Here is a 27,121-nt window from a genome sequence, read left to right as displayed (position 1 = left end):
ACTAATATTCACAGAACTCCTATGGGTAGGTAGGTGGCATCACACTCTTTCACCAGAAGCTAAATGAGCTTAAGCTGTTAAGTGATTTACCAAAGCCTACAGTTGTGAAGTTAAGCAGGGACTAGAACCCAGGATTATACGTTGCTTAATGACTATTACCTCTTTGTTGCAACCCAGCAGTTGTGTTGCATCTGTGTTCATTGTCACATAATTCCTGCCAAGATAAAGATCACGGTAAGTACTACCTCAGGTGACTGTACTGACAACTTCTTTCATGGCTCCTGATTGGTCCTCTATTTGGGCACGCTATTTAAGCCCAGCAGGAGTTCCAGGAAGTGTATATGTGACAAGGTGGATTCCCCTGCCAGCCATAACAACTGACCTACTTCTTTGCTTGCTCTCAGACTTCTAGCCCTGGTTATTACCCTTGGCTTTGATTCCTGGTTCCTGACTACACCTTTGTCCTTTGGTGCTGTTCTTATCCTCTGACCACCACTACTTAGACCATTAGGCCTTTCAAGGGCCTGTGGCAAGGGTCTGTGGCAGACAATTAATGTTCAGAATATTCTGATACTCCAGACCATGCCAACAGTCAGAACAGTTACCCAACTGCTTCAGAGAGTCTGAAAATTAGCTCTGTAGTTCAGTGTTTTGCATGGGTAAATAGAGAGATTACATCAACCATTTTGCACCAGGCTTGTTGCTTTTTGAAAGCATGTACAATTTTTTCTCTCTGATTTTCCTACAGACATCAACCACAGTACTTTCCTGTTGCTGCTTTTAGGGCTTGCATTTTATTTACTTATTAATTAGATTGTTAAAGTCTCTTTATTTTTCTCAGTTTTGGTGGTATGGAGAAGGGCAAGTGCTTACCTGCTTGTCCTTGTAAGACAGTAAAACAAAGCAGCTGATACCTCAATTTGCATTTATCCTATGGTGTATAAATTGGCAGTCTAGTAAAGCCAGGTGAACATCTGGAATTTCTGAGTTTTGTAACTTACAAGCTGCATGAGAATGAGAAATCATCTGAATTGCATTTTATCCCTCTGAATTTTAGCCACACATTACTACATTTAGATGCTATGTTATGTGCTGGGTGGAGGGTGCTGCTATGGAAGGAAGGGAGGGGAAAGTTCTGGCCTGATTGAACAAGATACACTATTGTAAACAGTTAAAACTAGTTAAAAGTGTGGTTTGTGTTAGGGTTGAAAACACTGATAGACTTACTTCTCTTATATATATGATTGATTTTAATTTAGCCTAAAAGAGTCAATAGGATGATATCTAACTGAAGCTGAGAGGAAAACATGAGGGGTTCAACTCTCCTGACATTTCTTGGTATCATTTTGTATTTAAAAAGGAGAAGAATGAGTCAACTGAGAGAGTTTGGTAAATAAAATACTAGATAAAATCACAGGTTGGGTTGAAAAAGGCTCCTGGGCAAGCTAGAAAAGTACTGTGGGATTGTCTTGTATTGTGTGTAAAAACTGTCTGAATTTTACCTAACACATTTAGAACAGCTCTTGTGTCAGTTCTTAATTCACTTTCCTGGTAACACAATTCAGCACTTCACAAAAACAACAGTCTAGCAGCACCTTGAAGACTATCAAAACATGTAGGTGGTATCATGAGCTTTCATGGGCACAAACCACTTCTATTCTTCACAGTTAGCTTTGATTTGATTTAATTTTATTAAATTGCCTTATTGTATAACTCCAGCAGTTGCACATGACCTTCTCTCTGCCCTTCCAGCAGTCACTTTTAACTTACTCTTTATTGTAAAAACTAAACTGGGAACTGTTCATTCTCCAATCTTAGTTGTAACAGAAACTAAACTGAAAGTAGAATAGAGATAGAAATGTAACCGTGTTAGTCTGGTGTAGCAGGAACAAAAAACAGGACTATGTAGCACTTTAAAGACTAACAAGATGGTTTATTAGGTGATGAGCTTTCGTGGGCCAGACCCACTTCCTCAGATCAAATAGTGGAAGAAAAGTGGCTGTTTAGCCACAAACTGCTATAAAAGGGTTAGCTAAACTTCTGGGAAATAAGGGGAGGCAGAAAGAGCCCACATAGTCAGGGGACTCTTTAAAAGGATTTTTAAAAATATAAAAGAAATAGTAAATAAATGAACCATACTTTAATAGTATGTCTTAATTTTTCTTTACCCCACACTTCCACTGTAACCATTGTTCCCATTAACAGAGTATCGGTGCACTTCAGTCAAACACATGTTCAGGCTTAACACTTCATAATGCACATGGTATATTCATCAATATTCTACTCATGTCCTTGAGTCCTTTATTGCTGCATCAGTGAATGCCCAGCAAAATCAACGAAGGGAAGGTGATGGAGTTAATCTATCAAAACTTGAGAGTGGTCTGGTATGCAAAGCTATCGACGAGGTTTTCTTGTTTCATAGAATTTGCTGGATGCCAGTCAAATCACCAAACACAGGGTTCAGAGATTCCAGTACATGTTGAAGCAAAAATTAAAAATGGTCCCATTCATGACTGAGTACTTGAATGTTTTAAAAATTGCTAAGATTGTTACCTGAAGTACCTTTTTTTAATTGTGGCATAAATTGTTACTTATAGATTACTACTGGTGTCCGCATACAGAAGCCTGTACACTCAAGTGGCTTTTGTTTTAAAACTGTAGTTATGGTAGTGAAATGATTGTTTTTGTCATTGTGGCTGGTTACTGTGGAGACAGTGCAAACAAATGTTACTATGTCATGCTACCTATTTATTTTCTATACTGTCACCACAGCATTTTCTGTATGTTTTTTTCACCCTGTTGATGCTGGCTGTTGGTGAGTTTGTGCCATTGATGAAGAATTCTTTAGCTTTTATCCCCACCAAAATTCTGAAAAATAAAAACAAATGTTATTTTGAATATAGTCACACTCTTCACAATAAATAAAATTTAATAATCTACAAGTTCTCTTATTGCTTTTTACTTTATTTCTATTTCTTTATTTTTTTCTCTCCCTCTTTTTCTTCCACTTTGCTTTGATTTTCTGTCCATTTTTTCCTTTCCAATGTTAAGTAGGTTGTCCCGTATCTGTCTTCTGTTCTTTCTTTCTCTAGAGTCTAATAGTCTTTTCCCTTGGCTCTCTCTCATGCCACTTGTGACTGACATGGCACTGCTCACTCTGCTTGGGGTCTCTGATAGTGAGCCACTGCTTCTGATTAGGGTTGCAAGGTGTACGGTTTTCACCCAGACAGTCCGGTATTTGCAGGCTTCGTCCAATAAAAAAAACAGGAAATACCAGACATGTGCAATGTCCGGTATTTCCCGTTCCCCTGGGACAGAAGCCTGGTGGGGACAATTTTCCCCTGCCGCATCTAACGGGGCGGGGGAGTGAGGAGCATGGTGGAATCTAGCAAAAGGGGGGCAGGAGGGGGCACGTGCCACGCTAGGGGGGCACCGGGCTGGGCTGGGATGGGCTGGGCTGAGAGCGGAGTGCATGCTGCTCTGGCCTGCCTCAGGGGGAAGGGGGAGTGCACTGGGATGGGGCGGACGCTAGGTCGGGGCCTGGCTCTGAGGCAGGGGTGAGTTCACTGGGATGGGGCGGCACTAGGGGGGCCTGAGTCTGAGGCAGAGGTGAGTGCATTGGGATGGGGAGACTGGGGGGCCTGGTTCAGGGGAAGGGGTGGGTACATTGGGGGTTAGTGTGTGGTCCCAAACTGGAGGGAGTGGTGCAACTTTTGCTTAACAACTTTGGCTCCCCCCCCCCCTCCTTTTTTTTTTTTTGCTTAACACCTTTGGTCTCCCCCTTTTTGTTTTCTTTGACAGAATTTTTTCCCAGTGTGTTGTGTTTGGGGGGGGGGGTTGTTTTTGATTTTTGCCCAGAGGGGAGGTATTCAGTATTTTTTTGTTAAACCATCTGGCAACCCTGCTTCTGAAGGGATCCAGTGCTGTGGAACTATAGCTTTCTGGCTATAACACCCTTCCATTCCCCCCTTTCAAGGTAGCAAAGTCCTAGAACAACAGGAAACAAGGAACTCAAAAGAGATTAATCTGGCAATTTTTTGTTGGGATCCTGCCCTTCAACTCAGGGCCTGTTTTCAGACAGGCAATTGTTTGGCTGGCCTTACTGGGCCTGGTCTCCCTATTTACAGGGAGGCTTGCTTAGCTAGCCAGCAGTGCCAGATTTTTTATACCGCAGAAACAGTGGAGATCTGCACTATGGCCTGGAAAGCCTCCAACTTAACTATAGTCGTGTTCTTTTAACTCCCCTCGCCATTCCTGAGAGATGCTACAGAAGTATCAGGACAGGGGAGGCCTAGTTGGGACAGTCCTCACCCAGCCAGTCTGGGCCTTCTGCTCCCCATCACTCCCTCCACCCCCCCCCCCAACATGTGTTCTTTTCTGTTATATCAGTGTCTTTTTGTCCCCATCCCCAGTTTTTTCCATATCTGGGAGCCCCTTTTGGATCCCCACACTTACTGTTTTTTCTTGCTTCTCCCCACCAACTTTCTGATTCACATTTTCTTTTCCTCCCTTCCCTGAGTGTCCTCCTCCTGCCACAAAGTCACTCTGGAGAGCCAGCGAGCATGGGAAGTTCTTTTAGGTCCATTGGCTGGTGCCTTTAGGAGCTCTAAGATTGAAGGGATTACTGCTTCTGCTTCTCTAACTTTTCAGGGGATTTTAAAGGTCCCTCCTATGGCTACTGGCTATTCCATCTCATTGCTTTGTCTTCCCTCCTTTTGCCAGGGCTCCTCCTCCCTCATATCTTCTATTTCCCAGCCCTTTGAGGTTCCTCTTGCTGGCTATCAGACTCAAGTGAAAGCATTGGTTTGGTAGAGGGGAGACTGGATATGACTTTCATTTCCCACTGAAAAACTTGCAGACAAACAGCTGCAAATAGCTGGATGAGAAGCTGCCTTGCAGCCAGCTACTGGTGACACTTCTGATCAAAACACAGAAACAGGCACAAGGATGTAGCAAAGAGGTGGAAAGCCACAGAGTGGAGACCCAAAGTTTGCAGGGAGCAGCTGGAGACTTTTAAAGTCCCAGCAAACAGGCTTATCAGCACACCCTGCAGCATTTTGAGGTTCAACTTCAACAGGATCGAAAGCATGCTGATTATTTCCCCTCCTTAATCCTTTTCTATCTTCACTTTTTCGCATTACTGTGGTCAAAACAGGCTTCCTTCCTACCACTCAGACCTGCATGTCTTCATGTCCTCTCTCCATCCAGCATATTCAGTATGTTAACACATCTTGCTGCTTTTTTCCCCTACAGATTTTCTGATATCTGATCTTAGCAGCACGAGTGGGGAACTTACAACCTTGGTTATAATTCTTCTTGGTTACTGTATCCTCATCCTTTTTGCCTTCTCTGATATCCATCTTGCTTTAATCCTGCCGTGCCAAAAGACTGATGCAAAGATGTGTTGCGTGCATGTGATTTCCTCTTCAAATTCCTCCACTGATTGTCATGATGCCTCCCTGTATTGCTTAAACTTTTTCTCTCTCTCTTTGGACGGTAACACTTTATGCCTCATCTCATTGATCGTTTCACTCCCTGATGAGCTCTTCACTTGTCCAGATTCTAGGCTTTTTTGGTGTCTCCCTCGGCAGCAGTGCTCCTTGGGAACTGCAAATTTGTCATTCTCAAGAATGTAGTTAATGAGAACTGGAGACGAGTCTTTCTCAGCCACAGGCCAAGATAATGGAACTACTTTCCAGAAGGGAAGAGTGACTGCATTTCTCTCTATTTTCAGAAAGAAATGCAAAACTCATGACTTGGGTCTGCCTTTCTTACAGCAACAATATCTGAAAAGATAGCCAAATCTCCATGCACTGGCTACCTCAAGGGAAATCTAGAGCAGTGGTTCCCAATCGCCAGTCTGTGGAGCAGTGCTGGTCCGCAAACCGCTGGCTGCCAGGCCACCACACACTGCAGCATGGCGGGTTGCTCGCTAACCCCAGGGCAGGCAGCACTTGGGGGGTAAGTCAGAGAGACTCCCCACCAGGAGCAGTGCCCCCAGTGCCTTCAAGCTGCAGGGGGAGGGTTTGGTCCCGGGCTGCTCCCAGCAGAGCTGGCTATGATCCCTGCCTGGGTCCCAGGGAAACTGCCACCAGCTCCCAGCATGTGCGAGGTATGGGAGCCAACCCTGGGAGTGGTCAGGAGGGAGCTGAAGTGGGGCAGGGGCAGATAAGGGAGGTGAGGGGGAACAGGGATGTGTGATGTGGGGGTAAGAGAAGGATGCAGGAGATTCTAAGGGAGCTTGGGGGATTCAGGGGAGACTTAGGGGGCAGATGGGAGCAGGGGTGCAATGAAGGAAAACCCTGAGGGGAGCACAAGGAGGAAAAGGGGAATGTGGGGAGGGGAGGATGGGGGGAGACTGTGGGAGCAAGAGCAGCCTGGCTGAGGAAGGAAGAGACACAGGGCAGGGGTTGTACAGAAGGACATGGGGGAAGATACAGTGGCAGCTCCCCCATCCCCTGGGGCAGGAGGGGAGCAGGGCAGAGATGATTGGTGGTAGCACTTGGAGGCACCAGCTCCCATGCTCCTGACAGATCCATCAGATCTGTTACAACGACATGTATTGTGTGCATACAGATGCAATGTAAAATAACACGTGACTTCTTAAAATTAATTACCACAATGAATGTGCAAATATGCAAATAAAATGTTGCCAGTCTGCCAAAAGTTTCTGAATGGGTTTTCCAGTCCATGGTATAAAAAAGGTTGGGAACCACTGATCTAGAGCACATGAAGGACTTCATTCTTTCCTGTGCCTCTAAGCTGAGTCTGCAAAAAAATCTTAAATAGTCACATTTTATACATACATTTCATGTGCTATTATTGCATTGAGTACTATAACATACAGGGTTTTAGGACAAACGAGAATGCTAATAACTGTAGTTAATATCAATTTGTGTGGCCAGTGATGCTGCCTCCTTCCTATCCAGCTATGTAAAAATATGTTCCCTGACCTCTTTTTTTAGCCATGTTTTTCCCCAAAAAGAGGATTCTCCTCAAAGATTGCCAGGTTTATCACTCTTAGGGTGTGTCTAGACTACATGCCTCCTTCGACGGAGGCATGTAGATTAGCCAGATCGGAAGAGGGAAATGAAGCCGCGATTAAAATAATCGCGGCTTCATTTAAATTTAAATGGCTGCCCCGATCTGCCGATCAGCTGTTTGTCGGCAGATCGGGGGAGTCTGGACGCGATGCCCCGACAAAGAAGCCTTTCTTTATCGACACAGGTAAGCCTGGTTTCACGAGGCTTACCTGTGTCGATGAAGAAAGGCTTCTTTGTCGGGGCATCGCGTCCAGACTCCCCCGATCTGCCGACAAACAGCTGATCGGCAGATCGGGGCAGCCATTTAAATTTAAATGAAGCCGCGATTATTTTAATCGCGGCTTCATTTCCCTCTTCCGATCTGGCTAATCTACATGCCTCCGTCGAAGGAGGCATGTAGTCTAGACACACCCTTTGTTTGCTTCTGAGATTGCCTTGTTTTGTGCTTGCTTCTGAAACGCACTATTTTAAATAAAAATGTTCCCAAACTAGATAGATGAAAAATACCTGAGTAAAATTGAGTTGTTTGTTCAAATGTGTCAAAATCCATAGATGATGACTTTTACAGATCAGTGTGCCCCACTTTTTGGATGGCAACTTATTTACATATTTTCATAGATTTTAAAAATGCAGATGCTTAATACATTAAACATATTAAATTTTCTGAGTACTGATGTAGGTAACAAGGCTGCTGCACTTTGTCTTCCTGACTTCACTTTTTTTTTCTTAATCTTACTTATGGAAAATGACAAGCCCATAAGTGTGGAAGCACTAGTGAATGCTAATATAATACATAGAAAATGCTTTATATTAGCATCCAGTTGTCATTGTTACCAGCCTTACTATGCCTCTACCTCTCCTGATTTCTCTCTATGTATATTTGCTTGCCACGTGTCTATCCATCTACCACATTGGGCTCCTGATAAGTATAAACTGCCACTAGACACCCCAGTATCTCTGTGGTCTGGATGACACAGTCTGTTCCCTTAACTCACAACCCAGTGTTCTCTCACTGCTTTGGGGAGCATGTCTTTAAATCAGGGGTGGAGAACCTAGAACCCAGGGGCTGGATGCAGCCCCCACTTTGCTTGTATCCAGCCCTTGAGGCTCGGGGCTCTTTCCCAGCACTGGAGAGTCCATGCTGTTGCTCCAGCCCCGCCACCATCTCTCTATAGGGCTGGAGCACAAAAATCTACTTGCCTGGGCCCCGCTAGACTCTGATGTGAGAGGGGAATGTGGAAAGTGTCTTTCTTCTTCTTGATTGGAGGCCTGCCTCAGTGAGGGTAGTTGTTATTGCGGATCTTTTTGGCTTCTCACTTGTATAGAGCCACCCATGTTTTAAATCTTGCTCAATCTTTGATATGCCCTTGCAGGAACCAAATTGCTTTTTAACTGTTTATAATCCTTTGATCTGTTAGTATCTCTCATTGGCTACACAAAGTTTGCAACTTTGCTGGAAACAGGATGTGGAATCCTCAAATCTAACAGTTTCCCCATTACTTTTCAAGTGTGTTGTGGGACGTTTCTTTCTGGGAGCCATTGTCTTCCATTCCAGGTGATAGCATCCATTGAAATAAAGCAGGATAGTCATATAAAAAACATTTCACTAACCCTAGTATAGCCATGAAGTCTTCAACAAACTGGGCTGTGTCTCACAAGATTGATGGATGATAGTTTGACTTAATTTATGGCTGGGTTTTATCATCATTCTTTTGTTGAGTGTTTAGACCTTTCCATCATCAGATTTATTTACAAATGCTTATTTTCTGCCTTGTATAGTGCTGTGTTTGCTGCTCATTTAGTGGATATGTATAGGCTCCTTATTGTTAAAAAGTTAGTATCTGGAATTTAGATTGGATAAAATAATTGTTTTCCTTTTGCTTTTTATAGAAATATTGCTAGTGGAATCAAGAATTTCCATATCAAATCATACAACAACTGTCTAAAACTGTTACCTGTATTTTTCTGTTTCTTGTCACTTATCTACTTTGTTGTTGTTTTTTTTTCTTCCGGAAAATGTGTCAGATCTAATATATAAAAACGCAGTAAAGTAATAGCTTACTGGTAATAGCTGGTTTAAGAAGCACAGTGTAGGCAACTACAGTAGTCTGGCATCCAATGGTCCAGCACTTCTGATGGTCCGGCACCATCTGGAACCCAGAAGTGCTCCGGGCAGCCGGACAATTGGAGCTGCTCTGCCCCAGGTTTCCCGATTCAGCCGCTGCTGAAACTGACCAGCGGCTGACTCCGGGAAGCAGCTCGGGGTGCTCTGCCCCGGGCTTTCCAGAGTCAGCTGCCAGTCAGTTTCAGCAGCGGCTGACTTGAGGAAGTCTGGGGCAGAGCAGCTGGGGTGCTGCTGGGTTGGTCCCGCAGTGCTGAGGGGCACATCCCCCCCACTGCACCCCACACTCTTCATAGCCCCCCCCCTTCTGATAGTCTGGCATATCTGATAATCCAACACCCCCTGGGTCCTAAAGGTGCTGCATTATTGGTAGTTTACTGTATTATGCAAACTTTCCCAAACAGTTTTCTTAGTTCTGACCTTCAACACCTGTTCTTGTGCCTCTCTTTGTGCAGAGATTGCCATTCATGGCAGATTCTGCCATGGCTTTCAGATGAACAACTGGGCAAGCAGGATGAGACTGCAAAGTTTATTTCTATTTGTAGCTTCAAATAGAATTTGAATCGGGAGCTGAAAGGGTCGCGTACCTATGCAGTGCATCATTTATTGGCCCTATACACACACATGGCAATTGTACACATCGATTGTGATGTATGTTGTATTTTGTTTTTACATTTTTTTGGTAGCATCTTACAAAATCCTCAAAGCAGAATTATAAAATCTACTTTTTTTATTCTTTCTTTTTGTTAAAAGAACAGGCTGTGTTACAGGAAGTGAAAAGAGATGAGCTAAGTGTCTAACCACCACACTTCAACATGTAACATCAGTCAACATCCTGGCTGCCTCACATTCAGGATTCAGACCAGGACACAGCCCAGAGATAGATCTGGCGGTGCTAACAGATGACCTCTTTATGACCATGAATACAGATAAAATCTCCATGTGCATAATGTTTCATGTACTTTCACTTTTTGACATGTTAGTCCACAAGATGCTGCTGATCCATCTAGCTGACATAGCAGAAGTAGATGACCCAGCGATGCAGTTACTCCAATTATTTGTCTCTAGCAGAATTCAGGGAGTGATGGTAGGCACTTCCTCTTCCTCCTTCTCCTCCTCCTTTCTAAAGGTCCTTACCAGCAGGACCCTGCAGAGATTCTGGCAATCGCCTTTTATCTTCAATAGACCTGAGGCTACTGAGCGAAAGAATGAAATACTATGAGCTCAGCTGCAAACAGCGTGCCAATGGCACTCAACTAAGTCTCATTCTCAGCTAATACAATCATTGCCACTCATTCAGTGTCAAGACTGCACACAGGAAATCAGCTTTTTGGTGTGGAAGAGTTGGATCAAGGTGAACCTTGGCAACAACCAGATGAAGCTGGTTGTACAGCAAAATGTTTTTAAGAGATCATAGAATCCTAGGGCTGGAAGAGACCTCAGGAGGTCATCGAGTCCAGCCCCCGGCCCAAGGCAGAACCAATCCCAACTAAGTCATCCCAGCCAGGGCTTTGTGAAGCCAAGACTTAAAAACCTCTAGGGATGGAGATTCCACCACTTCCCTGGGTAACCTATTCCAGTGCTTCACTACCCTCCTAGTGAAATAGTTTTTCCTAATATCCAACCTAGACCTCCCCCACTGCAACTTGAGATCATTGCTCATCGTTTTGCCATCTATCAAGATAGCCAAGACATAGTCAAAAGGGCACAGTGCCTCTAGTCCTGTTGGACTGCACACACATCTTGGATGATTGGGAAGCAGCAGTTCCTCAAAGTGCCTTCTTTCACCTCCAACTTGCTGTGATAAGTCATTACTTTTTCCTGGACAAAGACCTGGCCACAGTGACTGAGGCATTTGTCACCTCTGGTCTGGATTACTGTAACTCACTGTAACTAGAATTGAGTATGTGGGGGATAGACGGACTTCAGAGCTGCTGCAGAATGTGCCTGCTTTTCCATAGCTTAGGCCACTGTGAGCTTATCAGATCTGTACTCACGTCCCTTCATAGGCTTCCAGTCAGCTTCTGATGATAGTTTAAAGTCCTTGATTCTAAATTTCAAAGTGATCAATGGATATAACCCCAGCTACCAAATTTCGATTGATGAATGAATGCAACAGCTACATTCATCTGAGGCAACACTGATCACAAAACCCAAAATGAAGCATGTGAGCACTGGAGACAAAGCATTCTTATTCTAAGGAATCCGACGATGGAATAAATTTCCAGCGGAGATCAGGCAAATCCAGTGTAACCATCTATAGGAATCACTACAAAACCTTCCTCTTTCAAAAAAGCTTTTTACTATAAAAATGACAGTCATAACACTGACACTTTCATATATTCTAAACCTCTATACACTTAAGGTTTACATTTATCAAAACCAACCTTCTACCCCAAGCAAAGAGGGATAGGTCCCAGAGACTTCATGAAATTCACCAGATAATTCACTATTGCAATTCCCATGATATTCCTTAGATACCATGACGGGTGCCAGTACAAAATCCTTAGCCTGAGCTAATGCTAATATTTTTACATCTGTCTTAAAACAAGAAATAGTAAACCTTTCATTCTATAGCAAAGTATATAGAGTCTTTTGCCCCACCTTGGATTATTACCCTCCCCTCGAGGGAGGTAGTTCAGGGAAGGAGGGAATTCACAATTTGAAGTTTTTTCAGAAAGGAAAATATTTGAGACATTATTTTTAATATATTAGATGCCTTAGTTAAAAAAAAACTTACATAAACCAAATGGGCCTATCGGAATATCTGACCCTGCATAAAATATCTATTGTTATGCGAATTATCAGTATAGGATAGATGGTGTGTTATTTTTAAAAAAATGAAATGCAAAAGCTGTTTCCTTTTTCCATCTCTCTCTGTGTGGTTGTCTTTAGAAAAGGTGTAGAGGTCACATATTAGGAGGTGTTTCCTGTTTGTGCAAACAGATGGCAACTTGGCACTAACTCAGACACTTAAGATAACATTATCAAAATATCTGAGCCAGAGTGCTCAAGGAAACTTTTAAAGCACGTTTTCTTGCTCTAAGTAAATCGAGTTAACAGATGTTTAACTGCAATTTAGTTATTTTAGTTTGCAATTACTAGCTGGCCAAAATATAACTTTAACTTTCCAACACTGAGTAAAAATCACTTTTGATAGAGTATATGGTTGTGTGTGCGTGTGTGATTTGATTGACTAATAAATTTGTCTTCCCAAAAGAGACTAAGGTTTAAGTGATAGGCTATGCATTCAGACAGTTGCTAGTTTACATAAGGGCACAAAACAGGTTCTTTACTATAAATAACTCTACCTGAGTTGATACAGAAAAGAATGTATGTCTTTTATATGCCACATGTCTTATATACTGCAGAAAAATAAGATACCAGAAAAGTGATTTAAGTAGATCACAGCTTCATTAAGTAACACATCTGGGACAATCCAGCAATGACTTGTCTTGTGCAGGCAGTCCTTCTTTTGTAATCCGTACCAGATTGTGGAGAGATACTGTCAGCCCTCTATCTCGTTAATGTGCTCCCAGAACTATTGCTGGGACCTTGGCTTTCTCCTGGGACAATTGAGAGGGTTGGCTCCTTGCTGTTGCATCCATGTGAAGCCCCAAACCCATTCCACACCTTGTCTAGGAGATGCTTTCTCCTAATCTGCTTCCCAATTACCTGAACTGGTCACCTGACAAGATGTGACAAAATAAATGTCATAACCTAATATGCCCACTGGTCCCTGGGGTGCTGAGAGAGAAGAAAAACAACAAACCAAGACTGCTCACATCAGTCTGGCAGTGAGAAAAAAAATTCCTACCCAGCCCCCAAAAGGCAACACTTACGTACAGCAAGGCTTCTAAACCCACTCGTAGTCTAATTACTGGGGAGAGGAAAGAGCTTTCATTCCCAGTGAGAAATGGTGCCCAAGGCATGAAAAAGGGTTCAGAAGCTCTCCTGTTATTTGCGGAGCCATCAGACCTTTGCTGCATCTATGCAACCAGTCAGCTAAGGAGCACCCTCCACAAACCCATGGGGAGGCTGAGTTCCATGAAAAGAGCATGTGTATTTCTTAAAGCGGCCACAGATTTTCTTTCCCCTGTTGGCCTAAACAAAACCTCTCCCAGCTATGAAGCTGGGATGGGGAAGGGCACTGTTAGCAACTTATTAAAAAAGTACAGTGAATGAGCTGCTGTGGCCTTCCTTTAAAACAATTTCTAAATCAGTGGTCTCCAAGCTTTTTAAGCACGAGATCACTTTTTGAATTTAAGTGCAATCCAAGATCTACCTCAAATCTAAATACCCTTGCCCCCACCTCCTTCGTGCCCCTTATCTGAGGCCCCGCCCCTGCTCACTCCGTCCTCCCTCCCTCCCCCATCCTGTCTCCCTTTCACCAGGCAGAGGCAGAAGGTTGGGGGAAAGGCTCTGGTCTTGGATTAAGAGATTTAGAGTGCGAGAAGAGCTCTGAGCTGAGCTTGGGGCAGACAGCTGGAGGGGATTCTAGGTGCAGGCTTTGGGAGTGGTTTTGGATGCAGGGGGTCTGGGATAGAGGCTTGGGATGCAGGAGGGGGTTCATGACAGGGGTAGAGTTTCAGGACGTGGGCTCTGACTGGGCACTGCTTACCTCAGGTGGCTCCTGGGTGGTGGTGCAGAGGGGCTAAGGCAGGCTCACTCCTGCCCTGGCCCTGCACCACTCCCAAAAGCAGGCAGCAAACTCCATCTCAAGTCCTGTTGTGCCCCCTCTGGGCTCTGTGAAGATAGGATACAGGGTGGGAGAAGGGGCATCTTGACATCAGCCCCTCCTCTCCCTCTGCTCCTGAGGGTGTGGGAGGCAGTTCCAAGGCAAAGGGCAGGAGGTGCACAGCAGCAGGGGGAGGGGCAGCTGAAGTGCCAGCACTTGATAGCCTCTTGGCCAAACCTATCAGAGGCTCCAAGATCTACCAGTAGAGCCCGATCTAGTGGTTGGTGACCACTGGGCTAAAGGATCTGGAGTGTGGGAGGGGTTCTGAGCTGAGCCTGGGGCAGGGAGTTGAGATGCAGGCTCTGAGAGGGAGTTTGGGTACAAGGGGACTCAGGGCTAGGACAGGAGTTTGGTGTGTAGGAGGGGTTCAGGACTGGGGCCAGGGTTTGGAATGCCGGCTCCCACTGGGCACCATTTACCACAGGTGGCTTCCAGGTGGTCGTGCAGGAGGCTAAGGCAGGCTCACCCCTCCCCTGGCCCTGCACCACTCCCAAAAGCAGCCAGCAAACTCTCTCCGTCCCTGCCCCCCTCTGCTCTGTGGAGATGGGGTACAGGGTGGGGAGAAGGGCACCCTGACATCAGAACCCCCGCTGCTTCTTCGAGTTATTGCTCATGTGCGTTCCAGTTAGGTGTGTGCACGCAGTGTGCATGCACAGTCGGAAGTTTTCCCCTCAGCAATACCCTTAGGGCCAGCAGGGGAACCCTCTGGAATGACGCTGGTATATTGCCCCATATATACCCTTGCTGGCCCCCTCACCCACTCAGTTCCTTCTTACCGCCGTGACAATCGTTGGAACAACCCTCGGCTCTTTACAGCGATCGCTTTCTTCAGGATTGTTCTTCTCATTCTTTCAATTAGTCTCCCACTAAGTAGCTACAAATTAAGTTAAAAAATCTGTTGTTGTTTTCTGTTTAATTACTTGCCGCCATGGCATGCCATGCGCCCGCGGCAAGGCATGCCCAGTCTGCAAAGCTTTAAGCCCTGCAAAAAGTGTCACAGGCCTATGCCCTGTGGCGATCCCCATTCATCGTGTCTAAAGTGTCTGGGGGGAGGTTCACCTCACAGAAGCCTGCAAGATCTATAAGGCCTTCAAATCCCGTACTAAGCAGAGAGGGAATCGCACCCCAAAATCCTGCTAATGGAGGCACCGGCACCGCAGGTTGGCACCGGCGTCGGACATGGCACCGGCCTCTCAAAGTGCACCGGCGTTGGTACGGGACAGTTCTGAGCACCGGGTGTCTCCGGCACCACAAAGGTCCCAGCTCCGGTCCCAATCTCCGGCACCTCAGAAAAAGAGGAGGCCTAACAAAGGCCTAACAAAGGCCAGTCCCCGTCCAGACATGTGCCCACTGTGTGCCCTCCAGTGAGGCACACGGCTCCGACAAGTCCGGAACCTGAGCCTTCCAGGTCGGTCAGACCTTCCTCCCAGCGCAGGGAGATCAGTCCCGTGGAGGACTTCCCTGAGCCCTCCATGTCAGAGGCCTTAGAGGCAGCGAGGGTCCTTATTGACTCCCTCTCCCTCTCCTCCTGACACCCTCCAGGCGGCACGGGGAGAATCGGCACTGGTCCCCTTCCAGGGCATCTGAAGGTCCGGTGCAGGAACTTGAAGGCCACCGACCACCCCTACCGACCCTGGTGGCACTGCTCATGGCACCTGCCACCAGGACGTTCTTACTTCCACTGCCGCCCCAGGACACGACACTGGATTCGGCGTGGCACCACTGTTCGGCACCACTACCGGTTCAAGGGGCCCCGGCGCCTACCTCCGCGCAGGACACCTGTACCGCCATGCTACCACCTCCACCTCGGCACCGCAGCAAACTGGAATCCATGGTCAGACAGGTGATAGCTTCGTCGGCACCCGCGTCGGCTCCACCTTGGTCCACCTCGGAGTATTCGTCCGACTCCGAGGCAGAATCCACCTTGTCCTCAAGAGGTTCCCGATCCCATTTGCGGCACCGCTCCTGCTCTCGGCACCGTTCCTAGCACCACAGCCCCCCAACAACAACAGTGGGCACTGCCTGTTCCGGTGCCGATGTTGTAGCAAACGGGGCCCCCACAACTTCCGGGTCAGTGGCCGTTCTAGACACCATGGGCGTACCAACAAAGCCAGGGTGTAGATCCACCCAGGCCGGTTCCATCTCCTCAGGCCCATGAGCTCCTCCTTCAGCAACACCTCTGGCCAGGTCCCCTACTTTGGGCCAGTCGCTACCTCCTGGTCAGTCGTCTCCAGGCTCCAGAGGGAGTGCGGCTCCAGTGAGCCAAACTCTCCCTCCCTCATCCCTGGGCTCCTCGCACTTGGACGCCCCTGTAGGAGAGGTCCAGAAGGGGTCATAGTCCTCTTCTCCGGACGAGGTCTTAGGCGATTCCGCACCACCCATGTCCTCCATGGACACTAGGGCTCACCAGGACCTCCGCTGCCTGGCCCGAAGTCTGGGGGTCCAGGTGGAGAAGGTGTCCGAAGACTCAGACACTGCAGTAGACATCCTAAACTCTGATGCTCCCTCCAGAGTGGCTCTTCCGGTTAATAAAACTGTAGCCAAAATTTCTAAGGCCTTGTGGCAAACCCCTGTATCTATCCCCCGAACTGATAAGCGAGCCGAAAGGAGGTACTTTGTTCCCCAAGAGGGCAACGAGCACCTGTTTTCTCTCCCTCCCCTGGGCTCCCTGGTGGTACAAGCCGTCAAACACAGGGAAAGACAAGGCCTACCCATTGTTACCCCTAAGAACAGGGAGGCCAAGAAGACTGACCTGCTAGGCAAGAAAGTCTACGCATCCAGGGGTATCCAGTGCCGCATCGCCAGTCCTCTTGTCACATTACGCCTATAACTACTGGGCTTCCATGGACAAGTTCACGGCCCTGCGCCCCAGGGACTCCCGCTCGGAGTTTAAGGCTCTCCACAAGGAGGGGAGAGCGATCTCCAGAGCAGCGCTTCAGGCTGCTCTCGACATGGCAGATGCTGCTGCCCGGGTGATGGCCACAGGTGCGGTCCTATGCCGTGGTTCCTGACTCCAGGGTTCTGGGGTTCCCCTGGAGCTCCAAAACACCCTACAAGACCTCCTGTTTGAGGGCCCTTCGCTCTTCTCTGAGCAGACCAATCAGATGCTCCATGGCCTCAAGGATACCTGGGCTACCCTAAAATCCTTGGGCATGCATACTTCTGCTGCCCAGACGCACACTTTTGTAAATAGGAATGTTCCTAGAGTGCCCCCTCAGGCCCCACGTCCTGACTTCTCCCGTCGTAGGAGAAGGAGTAGTAATGGCGGGAACAACAGGCGCCGACTGCACCCGGCTCTAGGCAACAACCAGGGGCCCCCAACAAACCCTCGGGCCCCCATCAGGGGTTTTGGGGATCCCCGAGGGCTTTTTACCAGCCTCCCCACTAACTTTCCGGAACCATTTCTCCCACGTTCTCCAAGCCTGGCGGTCTGTTACGTTGGACCGATGGGTGGTGGAAAGGAGTTATGTAATCCCTTTCCACTCAGCCCCTCCTTCCCAACCCTCTACCCCGTCCCTTTCAGGGACCCCTCTCACGAGCCTCTGCTTCAAGAGGAGGTCCAACATCTCCTTACAATAGGAGCGGTAGAGTGTGTTTCCCCCGAGTTTTAGGTGAGGGGGCTCTATTCCCATTACTTTCTGGTCCCAAAGGCCAAAGGGGGGGGATCTCCATCCCATCCTGGACCTCAGAGCCCTCAACTCCTTCATCGCCAAAGCAGAATTCAAAATGGTAACATAATCCCCTCCTTAGCCCCCGGAGACTGGCACACTGCCCTCGACTTAAAAGATGCTTACTTCCACATTTCAATTGCCTCCCACCACCGCAGGTTCCTCCGATTTACTGTGGGCCCAGACCACTACCAATTCACGGCCCTCCCCTTTGGTATTTCCGTTGCCCCTCGGGTCTTCACCAAATGTATGGCAGTGGTAGCCACCATGCTCAGGAAAAGGGGCATCCAGGTGTTCCCCTATCTAGACAACTGGCTCCTGAGGGGCGACTGAGAGGCTCAGGTGAGAGCACACATCACCATAGTCCACACACTCTTCAACGACTTATGCCTTCTGCTAAATCTGGATAAATCAACTCTTAACTCCCACCCCAATAATAGAGTTTGTGGGCACCAATCTGGACTCTGTCAGTAAGAGCCTCTCTACCCAGCTCCCGGTTTCGCACAATAGAGACTGCAGTCAGGGCACTCCAGAATTTTCCAGTGACCACTGCCCGGACTCCTGGGCCTCATGACCGCCTGCACTTACGTAGTGCAGCATGCCAGACTGCGCATGCACCCGCTACAGATGTGTCTATCGTGCGTCCACAACCTGGCCATCCACTGTTGGGACAGAGAGGTGACGGTTCCCGCACCCGTCCTCCTTGCATTGGACTGGTGGACCCATCAGGTGGAGGTCTGCATGGGGGTCCCATTCTCCAGACCAGTGCCGTCCACTCGCCTTGTCATGGACGCGTCGGACACCAGCTGGGGAATCCATTTAGGAGACCTACACACGCAAGGTATGTGGTCTGCAGATCTCTCTACATATCAACATCAGGGAGCTCTGGGCAGTCCAACTGGCTTGTGCGGTTTTCCTTCCCCACCTCAGGGGCAGGTCTGTCCTCATCCTGTCGGACAACATAATAGCGGTGGCATATATAAACAAGCAGGGCGGAGCTCGTTCTCCTTGCCTGTGCTTAGAAGCAATTCGCCTGTGGGACCTCTGCATCGGGGCGGATAGCCACCTGATGGCCTCGTACCTCCCAGATTCCCAAAACATCCTAGAGGACAGGCTGAACAGATCCTTTGCTGGACACGAATGGTCCTTGAAGTGGGATGTAGCTCAATCTATCTTTCATACGTGGGGATCTCCCCATCTAGACCTATTTGCCACAGGGCGGAACAAGAAGTGCCCTCAGTTCTGCTACCTCAGGGGCCAGGGGCAGGGTTCCCTGGGAGATGCTCTCCTGGCCGCAGAGCCTGCTGTATGCCTTCCCACTAATTCACTGGGTCCTCCTCAGAGTGCGGGAGTTCAGGGCGTTCCTGATTCTAATCGCCCCAGCATGGCCCAGGCAACACTGGTTCTCAACCCTCCTCAACCTATCGTGCGAGACACCCATCACCCTCCCGCTGCTTCCAGACCTGTATCTCAGGACTCAGGCAGGCTTCGCCACCTGGACCTTCATTCATTGCAGTTGACAGCGTGGAAGCTCCGTGGTTGATGGCTGAGGAGCTTCAGTGCTCATAAAGGGTTCAGGAAGTTATGCTGGGTAGCAGGAAGCCCTCCACTAGGACAACGTACCTTGCTAAGTGGAGGCGGTTCTGCATCTGGGCTTCCCAGAAGGGGGTGCACCCAAGGCGGGCTATGATCCCCCTGATCCTGGAATACCTGTTGGATCTCAGGATCCAGGACCTCTCTTCCTCCTTCATCAAGGTTCACTTGGTGGCCATCTCGGCCTTCCACCCGGGGGAAAGGGAGGGAACCCTGTTTGCTAACCCGATGGGCAACAGGTTTCTGAAAGGGTTGCACAGGCTCTACTCACATGTACGTCAGCCCATCCCCCAGTGGGACCTAAACCTGATCCTTTCCAAACTTATGGGACCACCATTCAAACCATTAGTGACGTGTTCCCTCCTATACCTATCTTACAAGGTGTCTCTCCTCGTGGCACTCACATCTGCCCAGACGAGTATCCGAACTCAGGGCGCTTACCTCGGATCCCCTCTACATAGTGTTTTTCAAAGACAAGGTTAGGCTCTGCCCTCATCCAGCTTTCCTGCCCAAGGTGGTGTCTTCTTTCCACAACTTCCAGGATATTTTCTTGCCGGTCTTTTACCCCAAGCTGCATGCGTCTGGGAAAGAACAGGCTTTACACAATTTAGATGTGCGTAGGGCATTGGCCTTTTATTTAGACGGGACAAAACCATTCAGGAAGTCACCGCAATTCTTTGTGGCCATTGCTGAATGGGCAAGGGGCCAACCCGTGTCCTCCCAGCGGATCTCCTCCTGGATAACCACTTGCATCAAGGAGCGCTATGGGCTGGCAGGGATACTGGCCTCGCCCCTTAGAGCGCACTCCACAAGAGCCATGGCAGCCTCCACTGCTTTCATGGTGCAGGTTCCCATCTTGGACATCTGCAGAGCCGCTACATGGTCCTCTGTCCATACCTTTGCCAATCACTATGCGCTAATGCATCAAGCCGGGGAAGACCCTGCCCTGGGCAGGATGGTCCTCCACTCCTCTGTAGCTTCAACATCCGGCCCTCCTCCATAGGTTCTGCTTTGGAGTCACCTAATTGGAATGCACACGAGCAATCACTCGAAGAAGAAAGAATGGTTACTTACCTCGTAACTGTGATTCTTCAAGATGTGTTGCTCATGTCCATTCCAAATCCCCACCCTCCGCCCTCTCTCCGGAGTATTCCAGTAAGAAGGAACTGAGTGGGTGAGGGGACCAGCAGTGGTATATATGGGTTGGTATACTGGCATCACTCCAGGGGGATCCCCTGCTGGCCCTAAGGGTACTGCTGAGGGAAAAACTTCCGACGGCGCATGCACACTGTGCGTACACACCTAATTGGAATGGACATGAGCAACACATCTCAAAGAATCAGTTACAAGGTCAGTAACCGTTCTTTTCTCTTTTTTACATGCCCTGCACAGCAAGCAAGCAGCTCCTGGGGCTGGGTAGCAGCTCCAAGGCAGAGGGAAGGAGCATCAGGGCAGTGCTGAGAGGGGCAGATGTACTACCAGCACTTAACAACCTCCCCGCCAAACCTGTCAGGATCACCTGTCAAGTCTCCAAGATCTATCGGTAGATCCCAATTTGTTGGTTAGTGACCACTGTTCTAAATAATGCAGGTCAATAGTAACAGAAAAGAGGTAGCCCCAGACATGGGAGAGTCTACAACTCCTCTCTCCTTAGCATCTTGTTGTTGTGACCAAGGTTTAAAGGTTGATGGAGACTTCCTGTGTGCTCACTGTGGCAAACTTTCTGCTTCTTGGAGACCCAGATTGGAAAAAGAGCCATCCCGTGACTCTTGAAGGAAGAGAGTATAAGAAGGAGTTAGGGTGCATACTCCCCACCGTGCCTCAGTTATCCACCGACTGTCTTCATCTAGCCCATCTCAGGGCAAGCTGCAGTCTGTACGGGCCGCTCATCTCCAGCACTGGGTGAATCTCTGCTGCCCCGCTTACCTGGGCTGCGTTGCTACCACCCTCCAAGCCGCAGGCCTTGCCCCAGGCCCTAAAGCCAGGGAGCCCCTTAGCCAGCACTCCGCTAGCCCTTCCTAGCCGCCCCAATACTGTTCTCCCTCCTGGGTGCCTCCTGCTTCCTCTGCTGCCATCCCTTCACTGCTCTTTCCTTCCTGAAGCAAACTGTTCTTCTTTATATAGCCCCCAGCTGGGCTCTCATTAGCCCTCCTGGCCTCAGCTGAGTCTTTGCTTTCAGCCCCTGCTCTGGGCTTGCGTTTTGCCCTTAAAGGGTCAGTGCAGGGCAGGTGCCCTGTCACAGAAGGTCAAAGGGAAAGTTTCCTTCTTTCCAGTAATTCTCCTATGACTCTCATCTACTGACAAAGAGCACCTGGGTAAGAAGAGGCACAAGCTGGTAGCCCCATCTCCCCTGTAGAAAATATGAGTCACAACTGCTTTTGAGAACCATGAATGGGGAAAGACAGGGAGAAAATTCACTCATATTTTTCTAGAGAGAATCTTGAGATCACCATTGTCCGGGATACCTGGAAGATCCCAAAAAGTCATTGGGATTGCTTCTGGGGGTGAGAGGTGTGATACATTTAGAATTGCCTTGTGCAAGGCCTCTTATGCATTTAATTCACATAATAGCCAATTCACAGACCGCAGAGACCAGATGTTGCTGTCAATGAGAGTGGCAAAAGCAAAGTGCAGATCTACCATGAAAGATGTTCCTTTTGCATAAACTCCCTGTAAGAGTTTAGAAGCTTCAGTCGGGTCAGTCCACTAGCGTACAGATGTTCATCTGAATTGTACCTGGACTTTTGCATATGATGTGTGTATAAAATATACTTCAGTTTAACATTTGCCATAAAACTGTGTGTGAATATGGGAGGAGGGACCTAAATGATTTCCTGTAAAGCAAGACTTGGCAGTAGTCTTTTTTCCCCTCCTTTGTCTGTTTTTTAAACGGAAAATGTAAAATTACTTGACTTCATAATGATTTTTCCATCCTACCAGCTCTGGGGCTGGATTTAGTTAAATTCTCAGATTTTTATACAGTGATCAACATTAAACATTTCCCAGTTTTGCCTGATAATACTATTACTGTATTTATGATGTTCCCTATAATTAATAAAGAATACCACATAATGTCACCTAGATCCAAAGGCAAGTGAAATGATTTAAAGGCAATTTAAAGCTATGAAAAATTACTTATCTACTCTGTCTAATCTGATGTGGGCATTTCTAGGAAACATGTCACTGTGGTATCTGATAGACTCTGTTCTCACTATATTATCTGCATCCGTAGTTTAGTAAGATGTCTGTTGCAAAAGTGATGGTCTGAATAGTTAAGTATGAAGACTGAAAACACTTTTTTTTGTCTGTTGTGGGTACCAAAGACCAGGCTCATTTTTGAGAGAAATGAGTCCCTTTGCAGTATCAGTTGACAAGTAACATGCACTGGTTAAGATTCATAGAGAAAATAGAATAAATAACTCACTAATGATTGTATAGGTGCAGCTGGAAAGGCAGCTATGTTTCAATCATCAGATAGGTTGGTACGTTTCTAAATTAGCACATTTATTTGACTGTCTGATGCCTTATGATTTTTAGTGCATAGAAAAATGTTATAACATAGACAACCTTCCTCAAGGCATCAGTTTTTCTGGGAATACATTCAGTTCAATAAACCAGTGTCTTTTCCCCCTAGATCTTTTAAAGGAAATAAATACAAAACTTCATTAACATAACGTTCTGGTTAGATTTTAAGTTAATTGCCCCCGCTCAAAGAAGCTCAAAGAGAAAAGCAGAGCTGAAAAAAATAACTTTTTAAGAGGAAGGTCTGTGGAGAAAGACAGTTCAAGGCCCAAAATAGAGCAGCTGCAGGAAGGAAGCACAAATCCCATACAAACTGAAAGGAAGAGGAATCCTTTCCACAATAGTGAGAGAGAAGAGAGAAGGAGACCTGGGGGGAGAAAGGACAAGCTGCCTTATAGACATACAAGCATCAGGAAAAAACAAATATAAAGACAGATTATAAAGGAACAGATGTTTTCCCCCCATGGGTATTGATTCTAATATTACCCATAATCCCTCAAAAATGTGTTGTACAATTATGTAAATAACACTTGAAATTACTATATGTATTTGTTATGCTGTAAAAAGTAAGCACCTTACCATTCTTTACTATGTGATTTGGTTACATTTATATTATAAAATTAAATTTCTGATTTTGTAACATACTCTATAAAAAGCCTTTACTTTGGAACAGTGCCAGAATGTGAAACATGATATTGAATGGAGTAAATCTAGGCAAGGAGGAGGATGTTTTCAAAATCGTTTCAACTGTGTTAGATTCATACAGTCACTTAGACAATACAGTGATGGCTGTAGAAAATGTTTACATCTTCAGTAGGCTTTATCATGATTTTACTTCCGTGATTTTGTTGGGGCCCTGAGAAATACACTCATTACCTCCTCTTTAATTTGCATTTTTTGCCTTTCTAATCTGTCATGATTAGGGTCTTACCAAATTCAAAGCCATGAAAAACACATAATGGACTGTGAAATCTGGTCTTTTGTGTGCTTTTACCTTTTACTATACAGATTTTATGAGGGAGACCAGCATTTCTCAAATTGGGGATCCTAACCCAAAAGGGAGTTGAGGGTTTTGCAAAGTTATTTTAGGAGGGCCACAGTATTGACACCTGTGCTTCTGCACTCCTGTCAGAGCTAGGCAACTTAAGAGTGGTGGCTTTTGGCCAGGCCCCAAGCTTTGAAGGCAGCACCTTGCCAGCAGCACTGCAGAAGTAAGGGTGGCAATGCAATACCATGCCACCCTGACATCTGTGCTGCTGCTTTCAGAGCTGGATGGCCAGAAAGCGGTGGCTTCTAACTGAGAGCCCAGCATTGCTGCAGCAGATTAGAAATAAGGGTGGTAAAATCATACCCTGCCATCCTTACTTCTGTGCTGCTAGTGGCAGTGGCTTGGCTGTCAGAGCTGGGTCTCTGGCCAGCAGATGTAGCTTTGGCTGCCTAGATCTGAATGTAGTACCGCTGCCAGCAGTAATGCAAAAGTAATGATAGCAGTAACACAATCTCTTCCCCACAATAACCTTGAGGACCTCTCCTCCCCCCCCCCACACACACACACTCTCTCCTTTTTTGGGTTAGGATCCCTATAATTAAAGCATGGTGAACTTGACCAAACTGAAATGAGAATTTGGTAGGTCCTTAGTGATGATTTATGTTTAAGCCACTATCCTTTCTGTAAAGGGAAATCATGCCTTATTAATCTAGTAGAGTTCTTTGGGGGGAGGGAGAGGTGGGATCAACAAGCATGTGGACAAGGAGGATCCAGTGGATATAATATACTTAGATTTCCAGAACACCTTTGACAAGGTTCCTCACCAAAGACTCTTAAGTAAAGTAAGTTGTCATGGGATAAGAGGGAAGGCCCTTTCATGGATTGAAAACTGATTAAAAGACAGGACACAAAAAGTAGGAATAAATGGTCAGTTTTCAGAATGGAGAGAGGTAACTAGTGGTATCCCCCAAGGGTCCGTACTGGGACCAATCGTATGCAACCTATTTATAAATGATCTGGAGAAAGGGGTGGCAGCTGTGAGGTGGCAAAAATTTCAGATGATACTAAACTGCACAAGATAGTTAAGACCAAAACAGACTGTGAAGAGCTTCAAAAAGATCTTTCCAAACTAAGTGATTGGTCAACAAAATGGCAAATGAAATTTAATGTTGGTAAATGTAAAGTAATGCACTTTGGAAAAAAATAATCCCAACTATACATACATTATGATGGGGACTAATTTAGCTTTAACTACTCAAGAGAGAGATCTTGGAGTCATTGTGGATAGTTCTCTGAAAACATCCACCACAGCAGCAGTCAAAAAAGTAAACAGAACGTTAGGAATCATTAAAAAAGGGATAGAGAATAGGACCGAGAACATCTTATTGCCTCTATATAAAATCATGATATGCCCCCATCTTAAATACTATGTATAGATGCGGTCACCTCATCTCAAAAATGATATATTGCCATTGGAAAATGTTCAGAAAAGGGTAACAAAAATTATTAGGAGTTTGGAAGGGTTGCCATATAAAGAGAGACTAAAAAGACTGGACTTTTCAACTTAGAAAAGAGGAGACTAAGGGGGGATATGACAGAGGTCCATAAAATCATGACTGATGTGGAAAAAAGTGAATAAGGAAACATTATTTACATATTCCCACAATATAAGATCTAGGGTCTCCAAATGAAATTAATAGGTAGCAGGTTTAAAACACACAAAGGGAAGTTTTTCTTCACACAGCACACAGTCGGCCTGTGGAACTCCTTGCCAGAGGAGGTTGTGAAGACCAGGACTTTAACAGAGTTTAAAAAAGAACTAGATAAATTCATGGAGGTTAAGTCCATCCATGGATATTAGCAAGGATGGGTAGGAATGGTGTCCCTAGCCACTGTCAGAGGCTGGGAATGGGTGACAGGAGAGGGATTACTTGTTCTGTTCACTCCCTCTTGGGCATCTGGCATTGGCTACTGTCGGAAGACAGCATACTGGACTAGTTAGACCTTTGGTCTGATCCTGTGTGGCTGTTCTTATGTCCTTTTGCCCATGGAGAACTAGACTTCAGAGTTATCAATGTCAGTCTTTAATCAGTGAGCAGAGCTGCTGCTAAGTAATACAAAGTGCCCATACATCTTGATGTCAAGGGTTTGATCTTGCAATGAGTAAATGAAACTCTTGTCAACTACACAGCAAGCGAAAGATCAGGTTTTACATATGTCACGACAGAAGCAGTCAAACCTCTGTTTACTCGGGGAACAGGAGACCAGAACTCAGAGCCAGTCTCCTTGATGGTAGTGGTCAGCAGCTCCTTCAGCACCTATGGAACACTAACATGAGGCTTTAATGGGAAATAAATATGACAAATATTGCTTATTTATTGTAGCAGAAACATTTTGATCAACTAGTAAAACAAGAAAATATACTTTTTTGAGTACTGTAATCATTAAAGACTATGATATTATAGCAGTTATTGTGCAAAAGAAACTTTTTACTCATAATATAGTTTATACAAAACTGTCAGGTTTGGATGTTCTTTTTCTGTTACAGGACAAATAATAATAAATATCTGATTTCAGGGCAGATTGATTAACTGGAATCGACTCTTTCCTCCTTTGCGTCAAAGACGTAATGCAAATTATCAAGATAATCGTCATTCTGATCAAGAAGCACCACCTCCTGCTGAGGTTTCTGAGGAACAAGTAAGTATTTTTGTGTTTTAAAATAGAATTTTAAAAATGGAGGAGTGGTTGGATACATGTACCATTGATGACAATCAGTAACATATTAACTGTTGAAAAGATTATCACAGTTACAATGTTGGTAGCTCACACTAGAATGCTAAATGACAGTTACACCGTGAGGACAGATTGAACTAATGCAATTGTATTTATGGGATTAGAGTTACAACTGGCTTTGTGTATAGTTTTTGTTTTGTTTTTGTTTTTTTAAGTAAAACCACCAGTTAGTTTTACTATCATGATGTGGCAAACAAATTGAGAATGACAAATAGCTTGTATTATTCATATTGAATAAGGGTGTTGAACATGTGTGGAGCTTTTGTCATGGAAGCTTTGATTCTCATCATTGAGCTCATCATCTACAATTTCCACACACTGTCATGTTTAAGCACTGAGCCACAATAGATAGTACAGAAAAAAATGTAATGCTAACTGTGAATGGCTACATGTGCACAGTATAAAACTCAGTAAGTACAGAACTGGTTCAGTGTCATAGAACAGGAATTGCTATGTTCTCTTCCTTCCCAATGGACCTAGATATGTTAGGCTAGATTTTTAATGGGAATTTGGCACCTAAACAATTTTAGAAATTTGCCCCGATGTCTTTATTTTGGTTAGCAATTGCGGTTTTGGAGGGGAAGGTTATTTCTTAAGTAATTTCAGAAGTTAATGGTTGTCTTGTTTGCTTATTACGGTGGTTTTTTATGT

The 27,121-nt window shown here is 46.1% G+C and overlaps 1 protein-coding gene across 1 annotated transcript in view; it reads left to right on the top strand.

The window, feature by feature from the left end:
• Positions 1 to 27,121, top strand: part of UBAC2 (UBA domain containing 2) — a 168,017-nt gene that overhangs the window by 130,036 nt on the left and 10,860 nt on the right. The window contains exon 8 of the mRNA XM_075918761.2: positions 26,252 to 26,374. Coding sequence (XP_075774876.2) covers positions 26,252 to 26,374 — 123 coding nt within the window. The remainder of the gene's footprint in view (positions 1 to 26,251; positions 26,375 to 27,121) is intronic.

The sequence above is a fragment of the Pelodiscus sinensis genome, chromosome 1 (assembly GCF_052426305.1).
Source record: "Pelodiscus sinensis isolate ZL-2025 chromosome 1, ASM5242630v1, whole genome shotgun sequence".
NCBI lineage: Eukaryota > Metazoa > Chordata > Testudines > Trionychidae > Pelodiscus > Pelodiscus sinensis.
The sequence above is the reverse complement of the archived record's forward strand: the minus strand, read 5'-3'. Positions and strand labels throughout refer to the sequence as shown.